This window comes from Mirounga leonina, unplaced genomic scaffold (assembly GCF_011800145.1).
Source record: "Mirounga leonina isolate KUSES-001 unplaced genomic scaffold, KU_Mleo_1.0 Mir_454, whole genome shotgun sequence".
Classification (NCBI taxonomy): domain Eukaryota; kingdom Metazoa; phylum Chordata; class Mammalia; order Carnivora; family Phocidae; genus Mirounga; species Mirounga leonina.
The window spans coordinates 17,852,711-17,867,674 of record NW_023270763.1 but is presented as its reverse complement, the minus strand read 5'-3'; the positions used below and the strand labels follow the sequence as shown (position 1 = coordinate 17,867,674).

Below are 14,964 nucleotides of genomic sequence, written 5' to 3'. Positions count from 1 at the left end.
ACACGAGCTCAATTTTACAATGAAAAAAAGGAAAAGGAAGAGCAAAACCATATGTGTTTGTACGTATTTGGGAAAGAAAATTCACCAAAATATTAACAGTGGTTTTCTCTGAGCAGTAGGATTAGATGACCTTTTTAGCTTTCTGCATTTTTCACTACAGTATTTTAGTCAGGAAGAAATAAAAAAGGCTATGGAAAAGAAAGTCAACCCTCTGTGGCGTGAGGCCGATGGCAGACAAGTGGAATAAAAGGTTGGAAGTTGGAAGTGTTTCATCAGAACCATCCCAGAGCCAGTGGCTATGCCTCGGGTGGATGTCACTGATGGGGACAGACCATCGTGACAGCCTCCCTGCACTCAAAAGGCGGCAGAGCAAGCGGCCCACTCGGTGAAATCCTCGGCATTGTCAGTCCACGGCCAAGACTGACTAAAGGCTCGCTGGGGCCTCCCCCTGGCCCCTCCCTCAGAATGCAGTCTCTGGGTTTGTCAAGGGCCTGAGAAGACACCCAATTCCAGCCACACTCCTTAAGGCCTGCTCTGTGCCAGGCCCTACAGGTGGGTGGGGCGGTGCACACTGCAGACAAGAGGGATGAGTCAGGGGAGCACAGGGGAGCAGACCCTTTCTGCAGGTCACCCAGCCTCTGCTTGCACACCTCCAAGAATGGGGAGCTCACTACAACCCACACAGCTGGAGCCATGCCCGGCAGTCTAGAAACAAAACTGCTGGGCCCACCATATTCCCTGCAGCCTTTCCCCTACCACCCCAAATCCTGCCTCCTCGAGTTCCGTCCCAGCTCTCAGGCGACAGATCCCATCCCTTTGCCCCTTCCATCTGCCGGCATTCAAAAAGCCCTTTCACCGGCTCAGGCGTAGACCACACTCAAGCCTTCCCACACAGGCAGGTGACATGGTATTTATAGCCCAAGAATAATTGGATGTTAATTCCTTTCTGCAAAAGAGCAACTGGAGTTTCAATTTCCTCTTCTCCGAACTCTCAAGTGGGGCTAGCTGCAGCTGGGAGGCTGTGATTGACACGCGCGCGCACACACAGCCCAGGTACCCCTGCCCCGCCAGCCCCCCACAGTGATGCTAATAAAGGCCTCAGGAGCAGAAGCCATCAGCCCCCCAACTCCTTCCTCTCCAGTTCTACCACCGAGCCAGTGGCCACCCTCACTGCAGGTGAGCAAGCCTCTTCCAGCCAGGGCTGGGATTCCACATGACTATCTAGCCTCGTCCAGGGGTGCCTGGCTGGCTCAGTCAGTGGAGCGTGCGACTTTTGATCTCAGCGTTGTAGGTTTGAGCCCCACGTTGGGCGTAGAGATCACTTAAAAATAAAATCTTAAAACAAAACAGAAGAATCTAGCCTAGTCCTGTCAGTCTGGTCACCGGGACCCTTAAGGCAGGAGGAGCTGCCGATGCGTCATCCCAGCAACCTCAGGACAAGCACGACTGCCACACAGGAATGGCTGACCAGGCCCAGCTCTCAGACACACCACTGAGCCCCGAGTGCCCTCTCCTGCGCAACCTCTCCTCTCACACCCGCCACCCACTCAGCCCTCTACCCGGCTGCTGACCTCCAGCGAGACTTCGGTCCACCGACGGGCAATGCCTGGCTGGGTCTCTCGGGAAGGATCCATTCTCTAGGAGGAGGGGTGGCAGACCGCACCTGGGCTCCACACCCACCCGCACCGCCAGGTGAGCCTGGGCCCTGTGTCTCCCGCAGCTTAACGGAGCGGCTGTCTAGGAGTCCCCACCCAAGCTGGCCCTCCTCTGCGGTGCTCTCCCGGGGCCCCGCCGCGGGCCCCGACCTCACTGCCCTGCTCCCCACCAGGACGGCCCTGCACCTGCACATGGCTGGGGCGGGGGGGCTGAGTGGAAAGACGCTCCCTGACTAGGGTTTATATAACAACAACATAAGCATTTTATTTTTTCATTAAGCTTCTTAGTTTCTTAGTATCACAATGGAATGATGAGAAAACGAGAACAAAAAAACCCACAAGTCTGCAAATCTCTGACGAAGAGCAGAGACTTCAAGGCAACCAGAGGGGAGGGCAGGAGAGGCTTGACAGAAGTGCCAAAACAGTTCCAGCATCAAGTCTCTCCGGGGCCGGCTGGGCCGGGGGCGGAATGGTGAGAAGGTGGCACTGTCATGAGCGGTCCTTGGCGTTTCTGCCTCGTGGCTGACGTCCGTGGGCACGGCGCGGACCAGCCCGCAGGATTCCCTGGGGCCTCCCTGGAACCTGGTCGCATGACCCTCCGCCCGCTCCCGATGCCCTGGGCACTCAAACCAGCGCTAAGATGCACCCTGCAGCCCACTCGGCTGGGTGGGCAGCAGGAGAGAAGCGTGGAGAGGGGCGGGGGGCAGGCACCGCCGTCCAGGGTGCGAGAATCCAGGGAGCGGCCGAGGCCTGTCCGGGCGCCGTCCGTGGCAGAGGGCGGAGGGGAGGCAGGTGACAGCCGGAGCTCGCGTCCCCTGGCGGTAAGCAGGCCGTGCTAGAGCTTCACGGTGCCGGGGGGCAGGCTGTCATTGCAGAGTCTGTAGTAACGCAGGTCGTTGACCAGCCTGTGCACGTTCTGGGTGAACGAAGGCAGGTCCTGGAAGGCAGGGGCACAGCTGCAGCCCAGTCCCACCCAACACCCCAAATCACCCCCCAACCCCACCCGAGCTACTTCGATCCTGAGGTGGGCCTCAGAAGTCTGCAAAAGCTTTATGATAGTTAGAATATCTACACCCATCATGCACCACGTGTCAGCCAAGGCCCTGTGGGAGCCCACCACAGGCCAGCCCCTGCCCCAAGCAATCCAGATGCTAAAGTCACTCCACCTTCACCACGAGCCCGCGGTGCAGGTTTCGTTAGTGCCCCCGTGTGAAGGGTGAAGAAAGTGAAGCACAGAGAGATTCCGAAACTTGCCCCAGGTCCCACGGAAAGAAGGGAAGGGGATCCAGACTGGACTCGCCCGTCAACACAGGTATGTCTGCCAATGCACACCTCTCCTTCACCCCAGCTGGCCGAGCCGTAGCCATAGACTCCTCCCCCACCCCGGGCTCCGGGCAGGCCCTCCCGATCAGGAGGGACACCCCCACAGGAGCCCACAGGCCGCAGACACCAATGGAGAGAGGACCCCTCGCAGCTGGAACCCCCAACTCTACCATAACCCAGCAAGACCACCCGAGGTCCGCCTCCTTGTGCTTAGACCGGGATCACTGGGTGCCACACTGCAGGTCCAAATGTAGAGTAACATCAACGGTGCCTGCCACAGAGCCAGTGGGACCCCACGTGGCTGGCCGTGCCACGGCAGTACCTTCTGGAAGCCCGCTAGCAGGGGTCTGCGGTGCGCCTCGGCCCACCCGCCCTTCACCTGGCTAACCTCTCCTCTTCAAACTCACCTCAAAGCCTGCCTCTGCCAAAGAGGCCCCAGCTGGTGAGGCGGGCACCTCTGCTCCTCACTCTCCAAGTGCCCTTGGCCCACCCCGCGTGTGGGCCGTGCACGCTGGCTCTGCAACCCCGGCATCCAGCCAGGAATCCTGCTTCCTGGCTCTAGCATTCCCAAGTTCTCTAACTGCCAACTCCCAGCTGAGCTTGCTGGGCCTCGGCTCATCTGTGAAATGGGATTAGTAACAGGATCTACACTTCGGAAGGTTGTTGGAAGGCTTCCAAGAGCCGGGGCATGTGAAGTGCTTGGCCCAGTGTCATCCACAGAGGGCGATGCTGCCTGTCTTCCCAGCAAGGCTCCTTTGAAGGCGGGGAGAGGGACTGGAGCCCCAACACCCTACACAGGGCCCAAGAGCCAGCCAGTGTCAGGTACACGGTAAACAGATGAATGAAGGCGCAGGTTTGTTTACTTATTTCATCCTCCAGAAAACAAACCAAAGGGGTGTCTTTTAGATCAGTGGCTCCCAAATGCCAAATTCAAATGTCCTGGGTGGGGGGGGAACACAAGAGTACGTTTCTGTATATTTAATAAGCCCCCCAGGTGCACAGATGCAGAACTAGATTTGGAAGGCCACCGCTTTCTCAATCAAGACATTGACTGATAAGGACATCATTAGAAACTGAGAGTTAAATATTAGGACTTGGCCTCAAGGAACAGGAAGGAACACTACCCAAGTGGCTGAAGTGAGCTTCCAGAAGCTCAGGAGAAGACAAGACAGATCCCGGGGAAAGATACATTCCAAGGCAAAGGAAAACAAGGAAAGGAAGAGTCCAAGACAAAGGAAAACAGGAACTGAGTGAGTCTAAGAGAAAACTACCGTGATGCATATCACAGATGAGATAAGCAAGGAATGAGCAGAGTTTGCTCCAGCAAGAGCCCTGTGTAGGTCTGCACATGGAAGTGGGACTGCCGGCCGGCTGCTCCAGCGCAGGAGGCAAGGCAGGGACACCACGAGGATGAGGGAGAAAGGTTTCATTCTGCCGTGTGTCAGGCGGTGAAGGATGAAACGGACTCGTTCCACGGGAAGAGTTCCAAGAGGGGCCTAGCAGGCAAGTGCAGAGACCTAACGGCTGAGAGAGGAAAGGGGGCAGGTGAGTGTCCAGACAGGACACCCCAGGACAGGAGAAGCTGGGGGCCATGGGACCCAGACACACCGGCCACAATGGCTCTGTGTGCATCCAGTGCCTTCACCACCCCAGCCCCCACTCCATTCCCGCCACGTTCCCTGGGCGGACAGCAGGTCAGCCCACGCTGAACCAGGAGGTCTGGGCAGAGTCCAGGGGCCCATCCCTAACCCTGGGGGGACTCCGAGACGTGGCTCTTGAGCGCCAATCTTCCCAGACTGTCTCCAAGTTTGGGCTATAGTGGCTCAGGACCCGGGAGAAAACGATGACTGCGCCCAGGGGGATGGGTGTGCTCGATGGGGTGCAGAGGCAATCAGACAGACTGCTGGGGCCGGGGCTGGGGCCCGACGGCTGAGACGAAGAACACGTTGGCTGCAGGAGCCCCCACCGTGGGGAGGCGGGACCCCCCGCGTCCAGCCACAGCACCAAGTTGTTCAGGAGCCACTAGTGGGCACAGACCACACACGGAAGTGGCCTGCCCCTTCCTCCCTGAGCAGGTGCCAGGGTGAGAGCCCACGCCTGCCCTCCCCGTAGCCTGGCCTCCCTCTCCTCACCCGATCCATCTTGAAATTCCGCCCCAGCACATTTTTCTGGTTGGCATCCACGCCGTCACAGCTGGTCAGAAACTCTGGGAGGAAGGCTGCAAAGAAGCCATCAAAGTCCACAGAAGCCATGTTGTAAATGGCAATGCCGATCTCCTCCTGCAGAAGGTCGTGGGACTTGTGAACCAGGACCTGCAGCAGCACGTTCACAAACTGAAACAGCATGGTGGTCCGGAAGATCTTCTGCAGACAGAGAGGCCGGGGTGAGCGATGGCACGAGGGCTCACTCCGCCCCCGGGGCCCGTCTGCATCCCAGCCCACTTCCTGCCACGTGCCCCAGCTGCTGCCCCAGAAGGGTGGCACTCCGCCCGCCCCACTGACGCCTCGGAGGAGGGACCCTTTCTGAGAGGGGGCGCTGACCTTGTGGTAGAGCTTCTGCTTGGTGTTGAGAGTTTCCAAGTAGAAGAGATTTTGTTTAAATAGGTGGATGTCAGGCTGGAGAAAGGACTGTCCAAAAGCCTAGGGAATAAGACCACTATGTTATGAGCAGCATTTAAAGCACCTCAGACCTGGCCCTCCTAGGGCCCCCACCCCACACCAAAAGAACCAGCACTCTGCAAGTGGTTCCTCATGTCCATGGCAGGATGAGGGTATCCACAGCCTTGAGTCTTCTGGTCAGATCTTGGAATGTTCCTGAGTAGTCGTAGCTCTGAAGTCCTCCCCACTGGGCCTCACTTCACATGTGGGTCTCACCTTGACCTTTTGCAATAAACCTCTGGATCCCTTCATGGATTCCGCCTTTGAAGCGAGAAGCTAGTCAAGTGACTCTAATCAAAACCTCAGCAAACCCAGCAGACTCTGAAGCCTGCCTCCTGCCTCCCCTCAAACCAACCCCTCACCCTCTGTCAGCCACATACCCTCTCCCTGGCGTCCCAACTCTTACAAACCACAAATCCTGGGAGGCTCCTTCAAACTGGCTGCCTCTGCCTTGGGGCTAAGCAACAGCAAATTTTTAAACTCCTTTGCAGTTTCTGGGCTGTCAAAGTTACAAGTGCTAAAGCAAAAAGTAACACCCCTCCCCTGCCAAAAACCCCCAAGCCAGTGATGTGCAAGCCCCCACTCCCAACAAGCTGCTGCCTACTCTGTCCTTCTGTCCCCGGGCCCCTGAGCTATGAGGGGTCTCATAATGCCTGCTGCAGCAATGGGATCTCCATGATGCCCGATGGTTTTATTTTTTTAAGTTGGGTTTACTCAAGTGTGACACTGAGTAAAACTCACCCTTTTGGGGTTCACCCTTGTGTAATTCTGACCAACACATGGTCATCTAACCACCATGACAATCAAGACACACAACACTTCCATCTCCCCAAAAAGATCCCTCGTGTCCCCTTTGCAGTCAGTCTTCTCCCCCTACCCCTTCTCTGTCCCTCTGTTTTTGCCTTTTCCAGAACGTTACATGATGGAGTGGAAATCATACGGTCTGGAGCCCTTGGGGTCTGGTTTCTCACCCAGCATAACCATTTGGAAGTCATTTACGTTGGTCTCAGTGTCAGAATATGTTCCTTTTTACCGTCAAGTAGCAGTCCCTTATATACATGTGTCTTGGTTAATCCATTCACCAGCTGATGCATATCTGGATTATTTCCAGATTGGGCAATTATGAAAAAAGCCACTATAAACACCTGTAGACATGTGGCATGAATATGTTTTCATTTAGCTTAGGTAAAATGCTTACAAGTGGTTCGTCGGGTAGTAACTACATGCTCAACTTTGTAAGAAACTGCCAAACCGTGAAGCTGTTTTCCAAAGTGGCTTTCACCAGCCTAGTAGAGGGCCAGGTACCCATCTGCCCAAGAAAGCCTAGAAGCAAGGTTGACGTGGGGGGTAGGAGAGCAAACACTGAATATTCCACACCCAAGGCCACGCTGGAGACAGAAGGGCAGCAAGAGGCCTGGGGCAGGGCGTGTGCTCATCCAGAGAAGCATCTCCGCACAGGGACTGCACGTGTGCGTGCTGACGCGGAGCTCAAGGGAGGAAGGCAGAATCCCTCTGGCTACCCCAAGGAGAAAAACTTGCACTGGAAACAAAAACAAACAAAAAGGAAACCCTCTACTTGGACCTGGGCTCAGAATAAAAAGTTCTACCATGAAGTGTGGAAGGACAGCAGTGGACAGTAGCCACAAGGCAGCCCAGGCACCCCCAGCAAGGGGAGGCGCCGCGGCCTCTACAGCAGGGTGCGGTCAGCCCCCCAGGGAGTCCGCTCACAGGGCAGCGCTCTCCCAGGATGGTATGAGCCAGAACGATCTTTACAAGATGCAGATCCCTGGGCCCCTCCCCAAGAGACTCCACTCAGCTTCCAGTTAAGGGGGCCTCCACGTGCTGCAGCCCCTCACACTGGGGGCGCGCCGCTACAAGGCATACAGACAGGTACTTACCCAGCACCCCCACACGTCAGCAGCTGGGCAGAAGCTAACCCAGTCAGCCTCACCCTCGACCCACGAAACAGGCAGCATTCTCCCCACTTTACAGATGAAGAGACTGAACCCCCAAGAACTTAACTAACTTCCTAGATACTAAGAGGCAGCACTGAGCTCTGACCAGAGACTACGTGGCCTCCCCGTATGCCAGGGAAGCAAACCAAGGGACAGACAGCTGAGGGACCCAGGTGGTGTCCAGAATGAGGCCCTCTGTCCTGGGATCATGTGGCAGCCTCATGGGCTCTTGCTGCACATTACCTGCATGATGGCACTGAACTGAGGCTCATTCTCCATCTGCTCCTCAGCGATCCCCCTCTGCACACTGGCCAGGACAGTGGACTTGAAGAAGTACCTCCAGTTGTGATGGAGCGTCCGGAAAAGGAGCTCAAACAGCTCAGCCTTCACATCAGGGGAGGGGCGCTGCGGAGACACACAGACCCTCACACCTGCCCTTCCTGTGGCTCAGAGCAACAGAGGGACCTAAACGATGCCTGCTACCAGCAAGCAGAGTGTCGGTGTCCCACCCACACTCTCGTCTGGTCAAGTCGCCCTCAGGCCGGCAGTTCAAACCAGGCGTACTTCCACAGAGACACAATGCCCAGGCCAGGGCCAAGGGCCCTTTATTCTTCTTTTCTTTAACAAATTTTTTTTTCTTAAAGATTTTATTTTTATGTAATCTCTACACCCACCGTGGGGCTTGAACTCACAACCCCGAGATCACGAGTCACATTCTACCGACTGAGCCAGCCAGGCACTCCGAGGGGCCCTTTTTCTGACAGAAGCACTCAGCCGTCTCAGGCAGGAAAAAAAGGCTACCAAATGGCAGAACAATTAGGAATATGGGTTTCCTATTTAGAAAGCAGCTGATGTGACCTGTCACATCTTCTTGGTCATGTTCCTTTTCCCAGGATAAAAAAGGCTGTCCCAGCTAACCTGTTGATCTTATTATGCAAAACAAGTAAGAAGCTTTAAAAGCAGTTCTGCCCTCTATGGAGCAGGAGTTTAAAGAGCACCTAGAGCCACAGAAAGCAACGGCAGAAGACCTCCAGGGGGAGGCAGCGTGCGGGGCTAACTGCTCCCTGGGCCTGTCTCCTCTGTCACTGGCTGCAGGATTCGGGGAAGTGGGGGGAGGGAGGCAGGCTCAGCAGTATTTTCTAACTGAACCGAAAATCTCCAAGTCACTGGAGGGCATGCCAGGTTACAGTATTCCAGATGTCTCTGGAGAATTCAAAACTGTAAGGCCCAGATGTATTTAATTCAGTCTTGACTAAATTAAATTGGGACCAGAGGGCACGAGCCCCCATGGCAGGAATCCTTACAGGACCCAAATGTGTTTAATGATGCAAAGCAACTGACTTATTTAAGCCTTAGTTAGGACACTTAAAAAGGTTAGCTCTTATTTAACTATCACATAAAATGTAGTTAAATCCACACTTATTCTGGATCTTGTCAGGCTGAATGTCTGTTTTCTAAGGACTAAAAGCGTTCCTTTAACAATAAAACCTTTGCACGGTTCCAAGAACTAGCCTTATTATCCTTGAGATCAGTGGAAGTTCTTACTAGGAAAGTACATTTGTTACAATGTTCACTGGAGAAAACCGCATATTCACCTAAAATTATAAATTGTTTGCCATGGCAGACGGCTCTTACTCACCAACCAACCTTGCTATGCTTTCACTAGACTAGTTCTGATTAATTCAACCAATATAAAAAGACTGGACCAAGCTAAAGGCCTTCTTTCTTGGAAAAAATATCTTATGGAAAAAAAACTAGCAAATTAAATTTAAAACACAATGCCTTTTCTTCACTAATTCCTTCCCCGGGGCAGACAGGAGGCAGCACGGGACCGGCCCAACCCCTCGTACCTCGGCAATGATGGGATACACCTGCTCCATGCACAGGGCGATGATGCTGGGGAGGAAAGGCTTGAACACCTGGCCAGGCTCCTGGACCACCACCTGAAGGATCTTCAGGAACTTCTCCACCACCCGGCATCCAGTGCTACCTTCGTGGAGGATGCTCTCGGCCAACTGTTCTCTGCAGACACAGGGAAGCACGCGGTAGCCAAGGAAATGTTTCTCTGGGGGCCCGCATGAAAACCAACGCTTGTGGCACGTGAAGAAAAGGAGCAGAAAGTCCCAGGCTCTTTAGCCCAGCCCCACTAATCCTCCCTTGGGAGTCTGGAAGCCACGGCGAACAGCAGGTCTGCGGTTACCTGGTAAACATGTTGAGGAAAGTCTGTATGATCTGCTCCGTGAAAGGCACGCCCATCTGTACTCTAAGGCCTCGAAACAGAGTGAGGAAGAAGCTCAGCATCTCATCGGTCACATCTAAATGAAGGCACACAGCAAATGGTCAGAAGTTGCACACAGGGATAAATGGAAGCCCCCTCGGTTTGATGGCCTTCCTTTTGCAAGATGCACTACCATCTCGCCTGAAGGCTTCCTGCTGGAAGAAGTTTCCCCAATGCCCCCAGAGCCCACGATGGAAAGTGGGAAACCATTAGGGACATGCCGAGAAAACAGCTCTGGCGTCGTGAACCTCTGGCTGACGACGGCTCACTAGAAGAAGTGAAGGTCACGGGGCAGCTGCCTTTACCACCAAGCATCCAGCAATGCTGAATTCTCACTGCAGATGGATCATTTTGTGCTCACACTGATGGATGATTCAACTGGGTCAACACCTGAGTGCTCTTGTCATTTCTCTCTCTGACCGCTAATCCCTGCACTTGGGTCAGGGGTTAAGTGGCTGAAAGTAGATAATGAGGGTGTATTCAGGCTGCATGGCCCTGGCCCATTAAAGGGATTAATTGCAGAAAATATTGGTTACATTTAGTCTGGTTCTACTTGCAGATCTAGACAATCATCTCGTACAGCATGTTTTGGCTCTAACCTCACACACGCTGCTTACAAGAGGCAATCAGGGAACGTGTGCTTACTAGTAAGCTCCGACACTTCCCTCGTGACTGACAAGACTACTTTAAGTGCTCTCAGGAGAGCCAGGCCCCGTGCATCCAGAGAGTCAGAGAGCCTCTATCAGTGGCACTGACAGAGGGCGGGAGCCATGTCAGCAAAAGCCACCTTGCCATCGAAGGAAATAAGCAGCACCCATGGGAAAAATTCTCTTTCCTCTCCTGTACAATGACCCCATCACCTCATCCTCTGACGTTCCGCACTGGGAGAAGGCAAAGACTTAGAAGCGCATGAGGCAAGATGCCCCAAGTGACTCCGGGCCACACGACCCAGGTGCAAGGCCCAGGTGAGGGTTCCGGGGGGCCTTAGCCCCAGACTCCCCATAACCGTCCCCGCGCTCTGCCTTCAGCCTCAAGGCCGCACGGCGCCCGCCCGCTCGGTGTGCTCTACGGAGCCTGGCAGTCCCTCTGGACTCTCCCGCTCCCGCCACCAGGGGGCCTGCGGCCAGCTCCTACCTGACTGATGGATAAAAGCTGGAAAGAGGGCCAGGGAGACCTGCACGGATTCCTGCAGCGACTGGTAGCAGATCTGCCGGGACTTGGTGGACTCCCCGGAGATATTCTCCACGAGGTCTTCTAAGACACTAAGTGTCTGGTGGATAATCACTTTGGCTGCAAATCGAGATTTAGTGTATGTCAGGACTTGTCTGAGGATAAAGCAGGGTAACGGGGAACACACGAGAAGGGGGGACATTTGCACAGGTATTCAGGGGACTGCTGCAGAAGTCTTGCTAAAGGAACACCGTCTCTCTTGATTGAGTTATCCCTCTCTCTCTCTCCCTATATCCTTTTCTCTCTTTTTTCCCTTTTTACCGCCAGGACTCCGGTGGCCTGCCTGCTCAGGTTTTTGCCTCTCTTCTGCCTCTATCCACCAGAAACAAGTCCACAGGGAGGGAAAGATAAAAGTGTAGCCTCCGGTTAGGTGATGGATAAAAAAATAAGCCTCACAAGGGAACTACCCCAGGCGAGAATGGACACATGCAGATGAGACACGCAGTCAGTTCCAGATAGACGGCTGGCCAGGCAATCCATACCAGCACCCGGCGGCACATCTGCTGCCGCTGTCAGGGCCCAGGGCCTGACAATATGTACGATATTATCCTATGATATTGTGTTATTAACCACATTACTCCTAACCAGACCCCGATGCAAGCTCACATGGTGCCTCCACACAGCGCCCAGAGAAAGCAGAGGCAGGGGCTGGCAAATGGGCGGGAGCTCAGAGGACACGGCAAGGGCCCAGCTCCGAGGAGCCCCGGAGGAACTACAGACGAGCACCAGACGGCTCTACAAGCGGGGCAGGCCCCTTGTCAGGACACCAGGGACAGCCAAGAGCCCCAGCTTTGCAGGGCTGCTGTGAGGACGACAGACAAGGTTGAGAATGTTTCCAGCAAAGTGCCTGGACTATCGGAAGGTTCAGCATAGGGAAGGTACCATCCTTCCCCATCACTGGTGGAGCTGGCTCTCCCCTTAGACACAGAGCTTGCCCCCAGCTGCCCCCAAAAGCCTCCCATGGCGCAGCCTGCACTTGGCAGACTCAGCCCTGGTGGAGCTCCAGGGGCAGAACCAGAGCTGGGCTGAGAACTGGCCTCCACCTGGCCCTCCACGCTCACCAGCCTCTGTGGGAGCAGAAGCAGCTTCCAGGGAAGGGTACGGCAGAAAGAATCGATGCTCCGGAGGTGGATGCAATCAGGTTTGACTCCTGACTCCACTAGATTCTAAGTCTCAGTTCCTCATCTGAAAATGTGGATAGATAGGTAACACCACCTCACTCAAAGGATTTGAAAATAATGGCTCACAACAGGCTGGTCTTCTAATGGCTGGTCACGCGGACACTGGCACATGAGCCAAAGACACGTGCATTATATTGAAGGAACCACTCACATACCACTACCCCAAGCACAGGGACTCTTAACTGAGCCGGGGAACTGCACTTGGGTCAGACGTCTCCCTAAGATACACAAGGCGCAGGGAAAGCAGTTTAGCGGGAAAAGCCAACAGGGGAAAGAGACCAAAATCTGACCTCTGATGTGTAAGGAAATTGAAACAAGAACCAAAATGTATTCACAGAAATGTACAAGGGGAAACTGAAAGCACCACTGAATATGTAATAGGAGAACAGGGATATAAAGTGTGGTACTTCCACTTGATAGATGGTCTGTTACCAGACCATTAAAAACAGTGCTTTCAAGAACAAAGGGGCAATGTGGTGAAGAATCAGGATCTGGAGCCATTCAGACCCAGGCCTGACTCCTGACCCCACCGCCTTCTCTCTGATCCCGAGCAAGCTACACGTGCCAAGCCACGGGGCGGGGGCAGGGGCGGGGGGGGGGGGGAGATGGCCCTTGACAGTGGAGAGACCAGCAGGCCCTGCTGAGGCAGGTGACCACACTGAGCATGCCAGTAACGGGACACACAGAAGCGATGCGACGGAAAACACACAACACGGCCCAGGTGGTATTCCTGCCAAATTGCTGGAAACAATCAGAAGAGCTTCCAGAGCATTTTACGAGAATATGGGTTTGGACTCTTTAAAAACGTCAGTGTCCTGTAAAACAAGAACCAGGAATGCTTTTCTGTATTAAAGGACTGGAAAGATGTGAAAACCAAAGAGAACAGAGGATCCCGGACTATATCTTCCATTTTTAAGAAACAAAAAAGGCCACTCTGGTAGCTCCTGGGAACACTGACTGCGTCTATGTGTTAAATGATGTTACCATTACCAGGTCGCACAACTTGGTTGTGTTTGTGGTGTTTGGGTTATAAGAGAGCATCTTGTTCTCAGAAATAAAGGTTAAGAATTCAGGGATAGGGCTGCTTGGGTGGCTCAGTCATTAGGCGTCAGCCTTTGGCTCAGGTCATGATCCCGGGGTCCTGGGATCAAGCCCCACATCAGGCTCCCTGCTCTGTGGGAGGCTTGCTTCTCCCTCTTCCCCCTCCCCCTGCTTGTGTTCCCTCTCTCGCTGTGTCTCTCTGTGAAATAAATAAATAAAATCTTTAAAAAACAAAATAAAGAATTCAGGGATAAAGTGTGTCAGCAACTTACTTTATTTAAATGGCTCTGTTAAAAACAAAAAGTGGGGGGGGGGGCAAGAACACATGTGTAGCAAAATATTAGCAAGTAACCCTACATAAGATATACAGTTGTTCCTTTGCTTAGTCTTCCAACTAAGTGTAGGTTTCAAAATTTGTCAAAGTACTAAGCTGCAATGGGAAAAGCTTTCCAGGCCTTCATGTTATCACTCGGAGAGGAAGACAAACCTCACCGGGCTGCAGGGAAGACTGAATGAACATCTGTACAGGAAGCTCTCAGCCCAGCGCCTGGCAAACAGGGAACACGCCAGATGTTAACTCTGCTGTTAGTCTATTCACTGTGGAAGTGGCTGCTCCCATTCAGCAGATCCCTCCAGCACATGGTGGCTCCAGCACAGGGGGGCACCTGTTCTGCAGGGAAGCTGCGGCCGCAGACCCCTATGCTCTGGCCAGTGAAACTGAGTGGACATCTGAAGGCCAGGTGTCCCCCGCAGACCAGCGCTTCGAGCGCCCCGGCACCATCCTCCCCGCCCCCATCCCAGCGTAAGCACAGACTGCAGGGTGGCCTTCAGCAGCCTGGGGCCTCGAGTGACCAGAATAATAAGCAGGATGTCCCCAACGCCCTTGGCCCCAGCTGAACATGCAGTAGGAGCAAGAAATACATCTTTTCCTGGATTAAGCCACTAAGCTTTTGGGATTGTTTGTTACCACGTAGCCTATGCTGACTGATAATAAGCACATGTAAGATAAAGGGAGAAAAGACCACTAAACTTTCTAAAAGGTGAGTCCACACTAGCCGTACGTAACCCCTGGGCAAATCAGGTCGTCTGACCCTAGTTTCCTCAGGGACTAAATCAGGATATCTAAAAGCAACTAACGCATAGGCTCACGTGGGAATTAAGTGAATGACTGAACGCAAAACACTGAGAACCAGGACCAGACAAACACCAGACTGTAAAGGGCAGTGCCGGCATGGCCAGAGATGCAGAGACAGAGAGAAGACCCGGGCAGGGGCCCTGCGCACAGGGCGCCCTCCCTAACTCCGCCATTTCTCATGCACCCACAGAACTACAGAAGATCCTGAAACAGAGAAAAAGGAAGACAACAAGATTGCTAAAATGCTTACTTCCTAAAATACTGAAACAAGAGATTTAAGAGTTTTTCCCGTCTTTATACTATTCTAATATTTTTGTACAATGAGCACGTGTTAATGTTCCTGATTATAAAAATAATGTTCTTAACAAGAATGTTGAGTACTTACTGCTATTTCTAACATTTTTTTTAAAGATTTTATTTATTTGACAGAGACAGCAAGAGAGGGAACACAAGCAGGGGGAGCGGGAGAGGAGAAGCAGGCTTCCCGCAGAGCAGGGAGCCTGATGCAG

The 14,964-nt window shown here is 53.6% G+C and overlaps 1 protein-coding gene across 2 annotated transcripts in view; it reads right to left on the bottom strand.

The window, feature by feature from the left end:
* Nucleotides 1-1,894: 1,894 nt before the first annotated feature.
* Nucleotides 1,895-14,964, bottom strand: part of XPO6 (exportin 6) — a 102,857-nt gene continuing 89,787 nt past the window's right edge. For both annotated transcript variants that reach the window (XM_034989013.1, XM_034989014.1), the window contains 7 exons: nucleotides 11,003-11,158; nucleotides 9,791-9,905; nucleotides 9,441-9,612; nucleotides 7,834-7,995; nucleotides 5,519-5,617; nucleotides 5,111-5,341; nucleotides 1,895-2,592 (listed from right to left, as the gene is read on the bottom strand). In XM_034989013.1, coding sequence (XP_034844904.1) covers nucleotides 2,491-2,592; nucleotides 5,111-5,341; nucleotides 5,519-5,617; nucleotides 7,834-7,995; nucleotides 9,441-9,612; nucleotides 9,791-9,905; nucleotides 11,003-11,158 — 1,037 coding nt within the window. In that variant the 3' untranslated portion in view covers nucleotides 1,895-2,490. The remainder of the gene's footprint in view (nucleotides 2,593-5,110; nucleotides 5,342-5,518; nucleotides 5,618-7,833; nucleotides 7,996-9,440; nucleotides 9,613-9,790; nucleotides 9,906-11,002; nucleotides 11,159-14,964) is intronic.